The sequence below is a fragment of the Ochotona princeps genome, chromosome X (assembly GCF_030435755.1).
Source record: "Ochotona princeps isolate mOchPri1 chromosome X, mOchPri1.hap1, whole genome shotgun sequence".
NCBI classification, from domain to species: domain Eukaryota; kingdom Metazoa; phylum Chordata; class Mammalia; order Lagomorpha; family Ochotonidae; genus Ochotona; species Ochotona princeps.
In genome coordinates, this window is record NC_080865.1 from 97,140,618 (window position 1) to 97,155,682 (window position 15,065).

The 15,065-nt window shown below is 37.0% G+C and overlaps 1 protein-coding gene across 8 annotated transcripts in view; it reads right to left on the bottom strand.

The window, feature by feature from the left end:
• ATP11C (ATPase phospholipid transporting 11C) overlaps window positions 1-15,065 on the bottom strand; it is a 167,377-nt gene that overhangs the window by 21,814 nt on the left and 130,498 nt on the right. For 7 of the 8 annotated variants that reach the window (XM_058659041.1, XM_058659044.1, XM_058659040.1 and 4 more), the window contains 3 exons: window positions 9,406-9,508; window positions 8,213-8,358; window positions 3,187-3,246 (listed from right to left, as the gene is read on the bottom strand). In XM_058659041.1, the coding sequence (XP_058515024.1) occupies window positions 3,187-3,246; window positions 8,213-8,358; window positions 9,406-9,508 (309 nt within the window). The remainder of the gene's footprint in view (window positions 1-3,186; window positions 3,247-8,212; window positions 8,359-9,405; window positions 9,509-15,065) is intronic. The other variant, XM_058659047.1, reaches the window with a different exon arrangement.

A 15,065-nucleotide genomic window follows, 5' to 3' on the forward strand; every position in this document is an offset into this window, starting at 1 on the left:
TCTCCTCCATCCCTTGGCCTTCCCCACCCTAATCAGTGGGGCACAAGGGCATGCATCCCTCTCAACTATGTAAACATTATCAAAAATAAAATGAATTTAAAAAGATGGCACTTACATATTGAGAAAAATCACTAGGTAATGTAAGACAGTTTCCTTTCATGCTTTTTGTAATAGTAAATAAAACTTTTTAACTAAAGTCACTCTACCTGGAGTTATAGAAACTACCAAATTGTGATGCTTCATATTAACATGCCCTCACCTTTAACTAGATTTAATTCATATGCTATAGGCTGCATTTCTAACAGATATTTCATAGCTTTTCAAAATATTTTTCTGTAGCTAAAACAATCAGCTATTGTGCAGCTTCTTCAGCAAACACTAAATAAAAATAAAAAGATAGGAATCCTTAAACTAAATATAGGTATGAGTAACAGTATCTTTCTTAATATTTACATATTTTGGTTAATATTTTACAGGTTCAAATTTTATGGTAAATCTTTTCTAACACTCTCTTCCTGAGACCCCAGATACTCTTCTTCACTGTCCTGAGCAATAAATCTAGTCTGAATAAAATTTGAATAACTGCAAGTGTGTTCCTGGTGGTCTATTGCTGGGGGCTTTGATAATACTGAACCTCTAGAGCAGAAATGGGTATACAGAAATCATTCAAAAATATTGTAAGAATTATGAATGAGTATGAATTGGAACCTACAGTAGCACATATGTAAAGGGCTGCTGATAATATAAATACATTTTCTTAAAAAATTTTAAGATATTCAGTGAACCTCACTCTAATGAACATACTAAGTTCAGCATTTATACACACAAGTTTAGGTATTTTCATACAACCACTTTTTGTAATATTCCATATTTTATATGTAATTTTTTACATTTTTCATAATTGTTAAGCATATTCAAATGGGACACAAATTAGCACAATTACATATTTCTAGTCAGTGCTAGTAAGTACGTAATTATCATTAAAATGGAGATTGATGAAAAATTCAGATGACTTAAATGAAGCATTAGTTTATTCTGTAATTGACTTTGAACATTCCCTGAGTGCCTATTATGAGCCAAAATGATGACAAGGATGATTCACCCCATGTCTGTCACAAGTTTAAATTCTATACAGATGGAAAGTATAGGCACATGGAACTGGGGGAGGGATGGTATACAAGATGACACTAAAACTCTGTCCTAGAGAGAAAGCAGAACAGAACAAAGTTAACACTAAAAACAGATTGACGGCTCTATGTAGAACACAGAAATATGAACAATTCCCACATACCACGAATACGCAATAAAAGTCAGCAAAAAATATTCCACTGAACTTTGAAGTACAATAAAAAAAGTGTTTTCATACCTTTTAACTGAAAGGGGAGAAAACTAGTCCATGAAACACAACAGTACATATTCTTTGGAAATTATCATTTTTCATTAATGAAAAAAAATCCCTCAGATTGGCTGATATGTAACTTAGTGTTGAATTTCATTCAAATAAAAGAAATATTAATCACTTTTTTCTTAGTATGGTACTTCAAGGTTATATGAGAGATAACTTGTAGCTCTTACAATCATAACACAGAATGTCCTCAAAACAAGTTACAGGGTTAGCTGATAAAACTGTTTCATGAAACAAAAACAAAGTTTAGGTTAAGCTAAGGAAATATTTGATTTTTGTCTAACGAATCTGAATGCTAGCAGCGGGCATTCGGCTTGGTGGTTAACATGCTATATGACTCCCAGATCGGCTCTTGATTCCAGCTTTCTGGCAAATGATGGCCCGGCTACTTGGGCCTCTGTCACTCTCAGAGAACTGGCTTTTGTCTTTGGCTTGGTGCAGCACTGACTGCTGTGCGCATTTGGGAACTGAACGACTTGATGAGCATTTCTTTTCACTTAGCACACTGTCTCCTCTAAGATACCATGTAACTCCTTCAGGTCTCGGCCCAAATGTTGCCCCACAATAAACTTTCCAGATCATCTTCTCTAAAAAGTAGTCCTAAGTCACACTGTATCACTTTATTGTTTTTCCTTCAAAGCATCTATCCATACTTAATATATGTGGTTATCTGTTATCCCTCTATCATACTGAACATTCCAAGAGGTTAAGGGAATTAGTTTTGATCACAGCCGCAACCTGAACACTTTACCTTGGCCAAAGTATGCACTCAAGAAATATTTGTCAAAGGAATCAATCCACCAGCTGAGCAACTGAATGGGCCAAATGTCAAATCCTATTGAAATCTAAGCAGGTAGATAATCAAAGCAGATTGAAGAGAATCTACGGTTTCAATGTCAGTTAGCTTTATAGTGGTCGCTCTTTTTTTTTAAACCACAGTTATCTACACAGGGCTTTTTTTTTTTCCAGAACAACAACAAAGCAACAGATTCCTTTCAAAATAAAAATAAGTAACCCAAAGGTTTAGCTAGAAATAATAGATTCCTGGCCAACTCAAAAATCAACATTTTTATACAAAACCAATATAAAAAAATGAAAAGCTATGAGGTTATTGATAAACCATTAACCTATAATATCATAGCATTATTAGATGCAATTTACACAATAATAAAAAGGCAAAAAGTCTTGGCCACCATTGCAGTACAGTGGGTTAGGTAGCAGCTTTTAATGCTGGCATTCCATATTAGAGTGCTGGTTCAAATCCCAGCTATTCTGCTTCAGCTCTGATCTGGCCTCCTGCTAATGATTCTGAGAATGCAACAGAGGACAATCCAAGTAATTGGGCCCTGCCACCATGGGGGGGACCCAGACAGAGTTCCTGACTCCTGATTTCCTTTGGACTGAACCCTGACCATTTGGGAAATGAACCAATAGATGGAAGATGTCTCTCTCTCTCTCTCTTTTTCCATCATTCCGACTTTCAAATATATAAATAAATCTTTAAAAGGAAATAAAAATAATTTTAAGTTCAAGTGCAACAGAATGCACCAGAAACCTTACAAAAAAAGAAAATGTGAAAAAGTAAATGTATAAGCACTTTTTTTGTAAAACAAAACAAAACAAAACAAAAAACAGGTCAAGAAAATAAACAGTTTCAAGAAAAAAAAGAAATCCTTTTAACTCTGGACATACCTCGCTAATTCCTAAAACCCAACATCTTACATGTAAACACATTAGGAAGAAATGTAAATTACACTATAGCAAAGAACTCATACACCAACCTGTTGTGAGAATCCACAGAAGAACTGGTATAAAAACTGTGGCAAGATGAAACAAAGGTTCTGGAAAAAAATTAACATAAGGGTTAACAGTCTCACTCGATAAAATGTTATAAACTAAAAGAACAAACTATACTCCAAGTAGTCTATAGTCATTCCTGAATTCTTTCTAATATGAAAATACAATAAATCTATAATTATAGAAAGGCAAGAAAACAATGCAAAGCTAAATAATAAATTCACATTAAGACTAACTTTTGCCAATAAAGAGCATTTCACTTACTTTATGAGATCTCTTTTATATTTTTCAAGGAAAGAAATGAGCTAATCCAGTGTGAACACCTAATGATATTAAAACTTAAATACCAAATTCCAAAATTATAAAGTAGACTGACATAATGCTGTAAGTGAATATTTTAAAGTCAAAGCCAATAGGTAGTCATGAAAGTTATTAAAGCTTATGTTGATATTAACAGAATCAATTAATGCTATATTACCTTTATTACTGTCCCATCAAACAACATATTAACGAGCACATACAATATGTAAAGATAACAAAAAAGCCAGTCTTCTAAGATATTTAGCATTTATTTATTAAAAAAAAAAGCACAGAAAAATATCAGCCAAAGATCCATCAGGGAGTTAAGAGTCACTAAATGTGATTATATAATACATTATATACAAGGAAGACCTTGTAAGATAAGTACAATTTACAAGAGCTACAAACAGATTTAATACCTAAATTTGTCCAAGAATGTAAAAAACCTGTACAACAAAATTTATAAAACATTGGGCCCGGCGGCGTGGCCTAGCGGCTAAAGTCCTCGCCTTGAAAGCCCCGGGATCCCATATGGGCGCCGGTTCTAATCCCGGCAGCTCCACTTCCCATCCAGCTCCCTGCTTGTGGCCTGGGAAAGCAGTCGAGGACGGCCCAATGCCTTGGGACCCTGCACCCACGTGGGAGACCTGGAAGAGGTTCCAGGTTCCCGGCTTCGGATCGGTGCGCACCGGCCCGTTATGGCTCACTTGGGGAGTGAATCATCGGACGGAAGATCTTCCTCTCTGTCTCTCCTCCTCTCTCTGTATATCTGACTTTGTAATAAAAATAAATCTTTAAAAAAATTTATAAAACACTAAGGAAAAAAATAGCACACAGAGCGAAAAAAAAACTTCTATGTTCATAGATTGGACGAATTAATATCATGAAAATGTCAACAGCACACAAAACAATTTACAGATTCAATGTGATATAGGGATGGTGTTGTGGTAGGGTAGTGGCAGCATCCTATGTGGGTGCCAGTTTGAGTCCCAGCTACTCCACTTCCAATGTGGGAGACCCAGAAGATAAGGTTCCTGGCTTTGGCCTGGCCCTGCCATGGTTACTGTAACCATTTAGGACGTGAACCAGCAGATGGAAAACCTCTCTCTGTCTCTCCTTCTCTCTCCTTTGGAATCCTGCCTTTGAAATACATAAATAAATCTTAAAAAACACAGTCACAATCAAAATACCCAGGACATTTTTCTCAGATCTAGAGAATATTCATATGAAAACATGAGAGATTCCAACGGCTAAATCAATCTAAAAGTACAAAAAAGAAAGCCACAGGCATAACAGTAGCATATTTCAAGACACACAATAGGGCACTTATAATCAAACAACCTGGTACTGGCACAAAAATAGATACACAGACCAATGGAACAGAATAGAAACCCCAGAAATTAATCTATATTACAACAACCAACTAGTTATTGTTAAATAAACTAAAATCAATCCCTATAAAAAGGACAATCTCCTCAACAAGTGGCATTAGGAAAATTTGATCTTTATGTGCATAAGTATGAAACAAGATACCTAATTTACACCTCTGACAAAAAACAACCCACAATGGATAAAAGATCTAAATCTATGACCTGAAACCAGCAAATTACTAGAGGAAAACAATGATAAACACTGAAAGACATGAGCGCAGGCAAAGACTTCTTGGATAATAATGCAGAAACTCAGAAGCAAGTGAAATGGGTGAGACACAAAGGAGCATAATTGATTACATTTATATTAAATTTTAACAGAGGCAAAATTAAGGTTCAACTATATATTGTATATATATTATATATTGTATACTACTATATATTGTGTATTATATGTGTTTATATACATATAAACTACGTATTATATGGCAATATAAATAGATTTTCAATATTGTCTGGGGTAGAGGTGAGACTGAGAATGTATGAAAACCGTGTAGAGTGATTCAAGTATTTCAGCTGCAGCGATGGTTACACAGATACATAAATTTGTTGGCACCCATGAAAATGTGTAGTTCTAACACACACAGTTAACTGCATTGTATTTATATTTCAAAATGAACTCTTTCAAAAATTCACCCTGGGTATGACAATGTGCCACAAAGGGTTAAGCGTACAGCTTAGAAAACAAGTATCCCATATTGCAGCACCAGTTCAAGTCCCAGCTGTTCTGCTTCTGATCTAGCTTCCTGTTAAATGTGCCTGGAGGTCAAGGGTTATCATCTAAAAATTAAAAAAAAAATTTTGGTGATGATGTTTAAAAAAAAAAAGGCACCCTCGTGTGTTAGTGGGAATAGAAACTAGTATAACCATTATGGATGACAGTAACGAGATTCCTCAGATATCTAAAAGTGAAAAATCTGAAAATAAGATCCAGTTATTCTACACCTGGGAATTTATTCAAATAAAGTGAAATCAAATGACAGTTATCTACACCCCAATGTTTATGGTACCTCAATTGACAATAGTTAAGATATGGACACAACCCAGATAGCTATCAATGCATTACTAGAACAATATGGTATTTATACATGATGGAATACTAGAAAGAGATCCTGTTTTTCGCAACAAAATGGATACAACTGGAAACCCTTATGATTAGCAAAATAAGCCAATCCCAGTAAGATAAACATGTTTCCCTGATCTTTGTAACTAACATACAGAATATAAAAACTGTAATCTATATAAACAAGAGGGGCATCTCAAAATTTGATTATTGTTTGCAGCCTGTGTCTATACTCTTGACAAACAGTAGGTTTTATTTTTCTAATTGTTATATCTTGAATTGTTACCCTATTAAGCCTGTGATTGCAAAATGAAATGAAAATATGCCATCAAAAATGTTAAAAAAAAAAAAAGAGACAAAAGGAAAGAAGAGGGTGGATGGGAAATATCATTATGTTCCTTAGTCTGTATTGTTCACTCCATATAAATAAAAAGAAGTAGAAAAAATTAATGTGCCTGGAAAAGCAGTGGAAGATGGCCCAAGTATTTGGGCTCCTGCCACCCATGTGGAGGATCACAACGCAGTTCTTGGTTTCTGGGCTTTGGTCTGGCCTTAACCGGGCTGTCAAGCTACTTGTTTTTATTTTATTAAAGACAATTTATTTTTATTGGAAACACAGATTTATGGAGAAGGAGAGGCAGAGAGAAAGATCTTCCATCCACTGGTTCACTCCCAGTGGACACAATGGCCATAGCTGAGCTGATCTGAAGGCAGGAGCTTCTTGCGGGTCTCCCGCATGAGTAGTTTGGAAGTGGAGGGGCTGCAACATGAATCAGTGCCCATATGGAATGCCGTCATCACAGAGAGATGATTAGGGTTCTATGTCACTGTACTGTCCCTAAAAGATGATTTTTTAAAAAAAAGATTATTTATTTTTTAAACGAAGAAATATAGGTAGATTGTAGGCAGGTAAGGAAGATCTTTTGTTTGCTGGTTCATTGCACACACAGCTTAACAGCTGGGTCTGGGGCGATGGCTCAGTGGCTAAATCCTCGTCTTGCATGCTCTGGGATCCCATATGGTGCCAATTCTTGTCCTGGCTGATCCACTGCCCATCCAGCTCCCTGCTTGTGGCCTGGGAATTCAGTGAAGGATGATCCAAAACCTTGGGACCCTACAGCCATGTGGGAGACCTGAATAAAGATCCAGACTTTGAACCAGCCCAGCTCTGCCCATTTCAGCCATTTGGAGAGTGAATCAACAGAGGAAGATCTCTTTCTAGGTAACTCATTCAAGTAAAACAAACAAACAAACAAACAAATCTTTGGAAAAAAAATCATGTCAACCCCTCTTTCATGTTGACTGTATTAAGACTGTGAAATAAACATGAAAAAAGGGGAAAAATCATAAAGCTAATCCAATGCTGGGCTAAAAAGTTACAAGTTGGTTTGTGTAGAAGACAGGTCTGGAGGTAGAATTGACTGAGCAACTGCAACCACCAGTGTGTGCATAAGCTGACTGGGGCAACAGACTATCAGACCCTGTATTGCCAGGTATACACAAGAATCAGGTCTGAGATCACCTCAGATGAAGTTTCTATGGGGATCCCCCCAACTGAATCACTGGACTCAGAACCCCAACCTTGAGAGAATTGCAGGTTCCATGGTCTGATTGTGGAGTGCATGTGACAGAGCTGGGCCTCCTCAGTGGCTCAGATGGAGCAATGGACAACATATCCAGGTGCACATGGAGGACATAGCAGTACTTTGGAGTCTACAGAGAACACCTGGTACCACAAGACGTTGGAGGACAGAGCAAATTGATCAACTACCCCAGCCAAGTGTTGGCAGTGAATATTTGGCAAACGAAGACTCTAAGGTGCACTGTGTCAACCAATGCATTCTGGAGAGATTTCATTGCGCTTGAAGTGGCAAGACTGGCAGTAAGTCAGAACTGTTTAACTATTGAGACCTCTTGAGCAGGACCCTCAGAGCATGCCCCACATCGGGGACCCTGGGGTGGTGTTGGGTGGCTGGACCCAGGGTGCAGAGGTGTTTGGGAGGCTGGGTGTGGCTTCTCTATTTATCTTCCCCCTTCCCCCAGACAGAGAAAGGAAAAAAAGAGAGACCGTAAAAATGGTGATCTCACCCACCTTCCTGTAGTGCTTTTCACCCTAATCAATTATGTAAAGGTCATCAACACTATTGCATAAACATTGGAAACAATAGAAAAGCTTTTTAAAAAGTTACAAGTTAACTTCAAATATTTATCACATACCTTATAGAAGAAATACTGTACAAGGTGTGCTATTCTCACATAATACAAATGCCCATGAGCCAACAGCAGTTTCTTTAAATGTTTAAACTTTGGAACAGAATAATCACTATTTCTGGCTGCTTGGCGACCTTCTTTACCTTTAATACCTAAAAAGAGTAAGCAACTCACATATTATTTTCACATTTTCTACTTGTTGAAATCTTACAATTTATTTCTAAAGCTCAGCATTATGTTTTTCAAACAAAAAAGACTTTCATTAAGACAGTGATACTGAGACTTAACAAATCAAACTGAAAAGTAAGTTTAATTACTGATTTATAACGTAACTATATGGAACAACCATTTCAATCACAAAAATTATCTGGAGGGAAAAATTTTGTGTGAAAAATGGTTTCAAGGTACTCAATAAGTGCTTAGTTGCGCTTGATACTACATGAGGTACTATAATAAGCTTACTCTAAGAACTGGGGTTTGTGGTCTAGGAGTTCAATGAGAAGATGGTCAACTGCATGAGCTCAAGCAGCTAGAGGGTTTCCACACAGGATAACCAATGTGTAAAACTTAAGAGTTCCACACTATTTAAGATTACTTATAAATCAAATGTAGCATTTGGGACCTAGTCTATAATATTATACACACACACACACACACGTATCAATTTCCCAACAACAAGAAACAAAAAAAATGAAAAATCGACTTGTTGATCTATTTAATGCTTCAAATCAGCCTGATGGGAAAAACTGACATATTTGGTAGCAAAGCTGGCCTGGTGCTGCATGTCAACACATCGCGCATTTAACACTATATCCCTATACATCTGTAATACTTTCTTGTGGGAGACCATCCAACCAGTTATCGTTACTTAGACTCCAACAGGTAGGAGTCTGGCCAGGCAGGAATGAGAACAGGTAAAATTTCATGCATGTTTGTCAAAGTGCAATGTAAATAATCAATTGTGTCGTAGTAGGTTTAGGAAATTACTAGGATAATGTAAAACTACCCTCTAGTTTTGCATTGCTACATTTCGACCAGGAATAGGACCATGAGATGAACATGTTCCATCATCATGGAGACTTATTATTTGGTTAAGAGCATGCTCAAATTAAAAATTAAGATTAGCAATCAAAGCTATTTAGAATACTACATCCCACTTGTGATATCTTACAGCTGCCATTTCAGTAGATGTTTCTTACCTATTCCCACATGGGACTCCAAGATCATACTAACATCATTGGCACCATCACCTATTGACAGAGTTATGGGGCTGCCTTTTAAATTCTTCACCATTCTGACAATCTAAACATTAAATACAAAAAAAGGTATAAAAAAGTCAAAGCAGAATATAATATTGGGCTACATTAGAGATTCATGCCTCATTTACACTTTTAAAGGGCAGCCAACCAAAGAGAAAGCTACTTTGTCCACGTATGTACAAAAATTTTGAATTCTCAGACACAGAACATGGCTATTCAAAATGTAACATCAACGTTCACTTGTTTCTGGTTCCGTAGATTTATAAGCTATAAACCATGCCTCCCATACATAGTAAAGATCAGCATTTCCTTCTTTTGTCATTGCTTGATGTGTCTTTTCAGATTATATGTTCAATCCAACAGTAGAGGCTAGAAAAAGCTGACTGGGGGTAACATTAATGGGTATACTACAACAACAAAGAGGAAAGTAAAGAGGACAATGTTTTTGATTCCCTTCACTGGTGACAATGCTATCTTCCCTTAGGACCATTCACACAGCCTACGTTCCTAGAAACTTATCCAACATTAAATTCTTACACCTATGTGTCTGCCATCTAAATCTTACTAAATTTCTCACTGCTTAATATGGTTTGGAATCTCTTATAGGCAACTACATTTTGTTATTTTTGAATTATATTTTTTATGATATGATTCCATAGGCAGAGAGATTCCCCCTTTTATCTCTCCTTCATTATCCCCAGGTACCTACATTTTAAAAGAAGCATATTACAGGAGAGTGAGAGTTTCAGATATCTGCCCAAGATAAGTAAGCAAAACCTGAAACTATTTCAACTGCCCAAGTGTCCTAGCTTCAGGGAAATACAAATGAAAATCACATTGAGGTTCCACCTAACTCCAGTGACAATGGCCTACATTCAGAACTCTACTAACTACACCTGCTGGCATGGATGTGGAGAGAAAGGTAACTTTCTTCACTGTTGCTGGCAGTGTAGGCTAGTGCAATCACTATGGAAGTCAGAACAGAGAGTGCTAAGAGAACTGAAAATTGATCTGGCATATGACCCAGCTATACCACTTCTGAGAATATATCCAAAGGAAATGAAATTTGCATATGTGAAAGGGATATGTAATCCTGTATTTATAGCAGCATAATTTGCAATAGCAAAGACATGGAAACAACCCAGATATCCCTCGAGGAGTAGATAAAGAAATTGCGCTACATCTACTCCATAGAATACTACCCAGCTATTAAAAAGAATGAAATTCTACCATTTGGAATCAAATGGTCCTAACTAGAGACCATTATGCTCAGTGAGGTAAGTCAATCCCAAAAGGACAAACATCATATTTTCTCTCATATAAGCAACATTCATGTGAAATACAAGATTGACATATACGTAGGTGCTCAAGTATATACATACAGTCATCTAGAGGAACTGTATAATAGAGACTATTATATTGAAATGTGAAGATACAATGTAGTATGCATCTCTACTTTCAAATCAAAGATGGACTCCCAATGAAGCTGTTAAATGTATCTTCACAACAGTACGCTAGACTCTGCTATCGTCCATACCTACAATGTCAGGAATTAAACAGAACAATGGACTTATGACTGTTTTCGGAAGGACCATATGATTGTAATAAAATAGGGGAAATTATGGGGGGGAGGGAGGGAGGGGGAGGTCCCAGAGCCTTTGGAATTGTACCATAAAATAAGTAATTTTAAAAACCTGTCACTATTCACTGTTCCAAGTATATCTTCAACACATGTAAATGACACTGTGAAGCTCAGTATATATAGTTCATGGCAGATACTTCATTGTCAGAGTTATAAAGACACTTCAGCTTTTCCATCTCTTGAAATTGCATTGGGTAAGCAGCTATGTTTTAGATAATCACAGCTTTGTGTGCAAACTTCAAACCCTTTGAATTCTAGAAGCCTTGAAAAAACTTAAATAATTCAGTATGTAAACATTTTTCACAAATTCTGTCCTCACAGTTGCTCTGAGAAATCAGCATAAATAAAATCCATTTTAACACAACTGAAGTAACTAAAAACAATTTACACAAAGTTAAGGCACCCTGCAGTCTTCTTTCAAACAAAACGCAGGCAGGTTTTAGTTGTATCTAGTGGTATGGAAAAAAAAATCCACATCTAATTTCATTTAACACAAAAATTATATGACTAGAAAATGCCAGTGTTGCTCTGGTATCTGCAGCTCAGTTCTTGTTAAAAAAGTGTACAAGAAACAGACATAACCTGTAAGGGAAAGAGTAACAGAAAATGGAAACAGAAATAAGGAACTGAAATTAAACATATTTGGTGGACAACACTACTGGTTAACTAATTGCACTTGCTTGCTGCATACAATAGTGATTTGAACTTCCAGGGCAAAAGAACTGCAGTCAGAGAAGTCTATGAAGAGAAAATGATCAAGCATGACAGCTTCCACATGAAAATGCAGATTTAAAAGATTTATTATCCAACATTGTAGAAAGATAAAAGGCCATAGGTTGATCATGGCTATAAAACCATGAAAGAGTTAGATAAACATCCAATTATTAGGATATTTTTCATGAAAATGGAAAGATTTTTGCAAAAAAGTATTCAGTCTTCAACTATAACTACATGCAACATGTTGTATAAAACAATGTGCTAAGATCCAAAGAAATCCTAAGGCTTGGTTCACACACCTTAAGAAGCATATAATGAAGTAGCAGAGACAAATCATCAATAAATGAATATTAGACAACTAGACTATTGAAAGATAACAAAATGTATTATTAGGCAGGAATATATAACATTGTCATTTAAATCATTCACACAAGGTCTATGGTGTCAGGAGAGCTCTCTACCTGCCAGACTGAAGAGGAATGATTTTTCAGAAGAGGGATTTGAAGGATAAAAACATCAGTAAGATCTCCATGAATAGAGTGAAAATGAATTATTACTGAGAAAGGGAATGCCATGTTAAAAGGCATATAGCCAGGAAAGTTGTGTCTACTCAGAAAGTAGATCTGGTTTGAGCAATCAATGAGTTTTCATGTCTGAGGGTATTTTAAAAAGTTTGTGTAGAGCCCAGCTCAGTAGCCTAGTGGCTAAAGTCCTTGCCTTGAAGGTGCCGGGATCCCATATGGGTGCCAGTGTATGTCCCAGCAGCCCTGCTTCCAATCCAGCTCCCTGCTTAAGGCCCAGGAAAGCAGAAGACGGCCCAAAGCCTTGGGACCCTGCATCCACATGGGAGACCCAGAAGCAGCTTCTGGCTCCTGGCTTCAAAAAGGGTCAGTTCTGACCATTGCAGCCACTAGGGGAGTGAATCATCAGACAGAAGATCTTCATCTCCGTCTCTCCTCTCCTCTCCTCCCCTTCCCTTCCCTTCTCTGTATATCTGACTTTCCAATAAAATAAATCTTTTTAAGTTTTTGTGTAAAAATTGACACATGTTTATTCTGGTGTAATTTTTTTTTTAAATATAGCTGTAGATTTTTCAAAACATGAATTTTCTTGAACTTTTGAAGATCCCTTAAATGCATGAAATTCAATTTATTTGCATTGAAACAAACTCTTTTGGAACCAATCAGGACTGATATGATGAAAACAGCACAGTACAGAGGAACTGGGAAATGGTAGCACTCTGGGCAGAGAGAGAGGTTAGGTTGCTCATTATAGGTAAAAGTCAATGAGTTATGAAAGTCCCAGCTCTGAAGGATTTGAAAAATAAGGAATAGATGGAAAAGACCACGTAGTAGAAATCAGACAAAATTTTGTGCCTGATACTATATGGAAGAATAAAAGTGTGAAGGAAGACAAAACAGAGTTCAAGGTTTTGTTTTTATTTTTTCCTAAAGATTCATTTTGATTGAAAAGACAGATTTACAGACAGTAGAAAGATATTCCATCTGCTGACCCACTCCCCAAATGGCCACAATGGCTGGACCCCAGTCAATCCAGAGCCAGGGGCTTCTTCCGGGTCTCCCACGCGGGTGCAGGGTCCCAAGGCTTTGGGCCATCCTCTATTGCCTTCCCAGGCCACAAGTAGAGCTGGATGGGAAATGGGTCAGCAGGGAGTCAAATGGCACCCATACAGGATCCCGGGCAGACACAAGGCAAGGAATTAGCCACTAAGTCACTGTGCTGGGCCTAGATTCCAAGGTTTTTAATCTAGCAATCTGGAAATATAGTGAGCTCAGGTCACAGAAACCAAAGGAAAATGATGGTTGGACTATAGAGAAGACAAAATTGGGGTAACTATGTCATAGCCAAGAAAATGGGCTTGGTGAAAAAAAAAAAAATCAGGCAGTAAAACAGGATCCTAAACATTTAGCATAAAAGTAAGAAAGTATGCCAAAAACCTAAATTTCCCTCAGTGAGTTAAAAGCAGCAAGGAAAAGCAAATGGACCTGTACTGAAGAGAAGGAAAAATAGATTATAAGAGGTAATGTTTGAGTTAAATTTTATTATGAGTAAAATTTGTGTTAGGACATTTCAGATAGGGAAGCAAAATGAGAAAAAAAATCTGACAGTTGTTTTGAGGATGGTATATAGAAGGAACACAATGAAGATTTAATTTAACCGGAGAATTTACGTTGGATAAGGGAGTGATAAAGATACATGAAGGGAAACTAAAGGAGCACCAGATGCCACCTGGCCTTTATCGTAAGCAACTATGAAAGGCGTTTGAGAAGGAATACAGATGACGGGAAGGATGGTGTTTTAACAAGATCAATTTGGGAGTACAGGAAGATAGATTGAAGGGGACAGAGTTGACAGCCAAGGAGACTGGTGAGTGGACTAGATCCAATAGTCTGTGCATGCTGTGTATGTCACAAGGTTTTTGACTAGGCTGGCAGCAAAAGGTTTCAAAAGATGATACTAAAACAACAGCTATCACAATGATATTTAACATCAACAAGACATGCAGGGAAAGGAAAAGAATTTAAGGCAGATTTGAGAGTTAGAAAATTGGCAGTACTAATTGGAATAATGTAAAACAAGGGATAAACCTGTCAGGAAAGAAAATAACATTTTTGGTAGTAGAATTTAATATAGAATCCATAGAGATGTCTAACAGCTAGAAACAGGAAATAAATAAGAAGAGTTCAGAGCCAGATATGTATCAATGGGAATCAGAGAATTGGATGTGTATATCTAGAGAAATGGTACAAAAAGTTCAAAATGAGAGGGAAGACTTCACTCTAGAGAAAACTGGTAATTAAGGAGAAGACAAAAGATAAAGCCAAATGAAGACATTAAGTTGTCAAAGAAGGAAAAGTATCAGGACTATGAAATATCACAGAAAGTAAGGAAGGACAGTTTTAATGAGACCTACTTGATAGAGTCAAGTAGAGAGAGAATTGAGGAAGGAAGTGGAAATAGCATTAAGGCTTGTCTGAAGGAAAGACAGTAGGCTGGAACAGGAAGACCATCCAGGGCTAATGTCACAGGGGAGCAAGGAGCAGTGAAATGGAAGCAATAGGCTTTAACCACTCCTTAGAAGAGTCTAGAAAGTGAGTACCTAGACAACCAATCTGAGGGGACAAGGTATAGCACAGACTTACTTAAAACTGGGGGAAGACTACTGAGTGCTACGTCAGGGAAAACAAAAAACAAAAAACAAAAAACAAAAAGAAAAAGA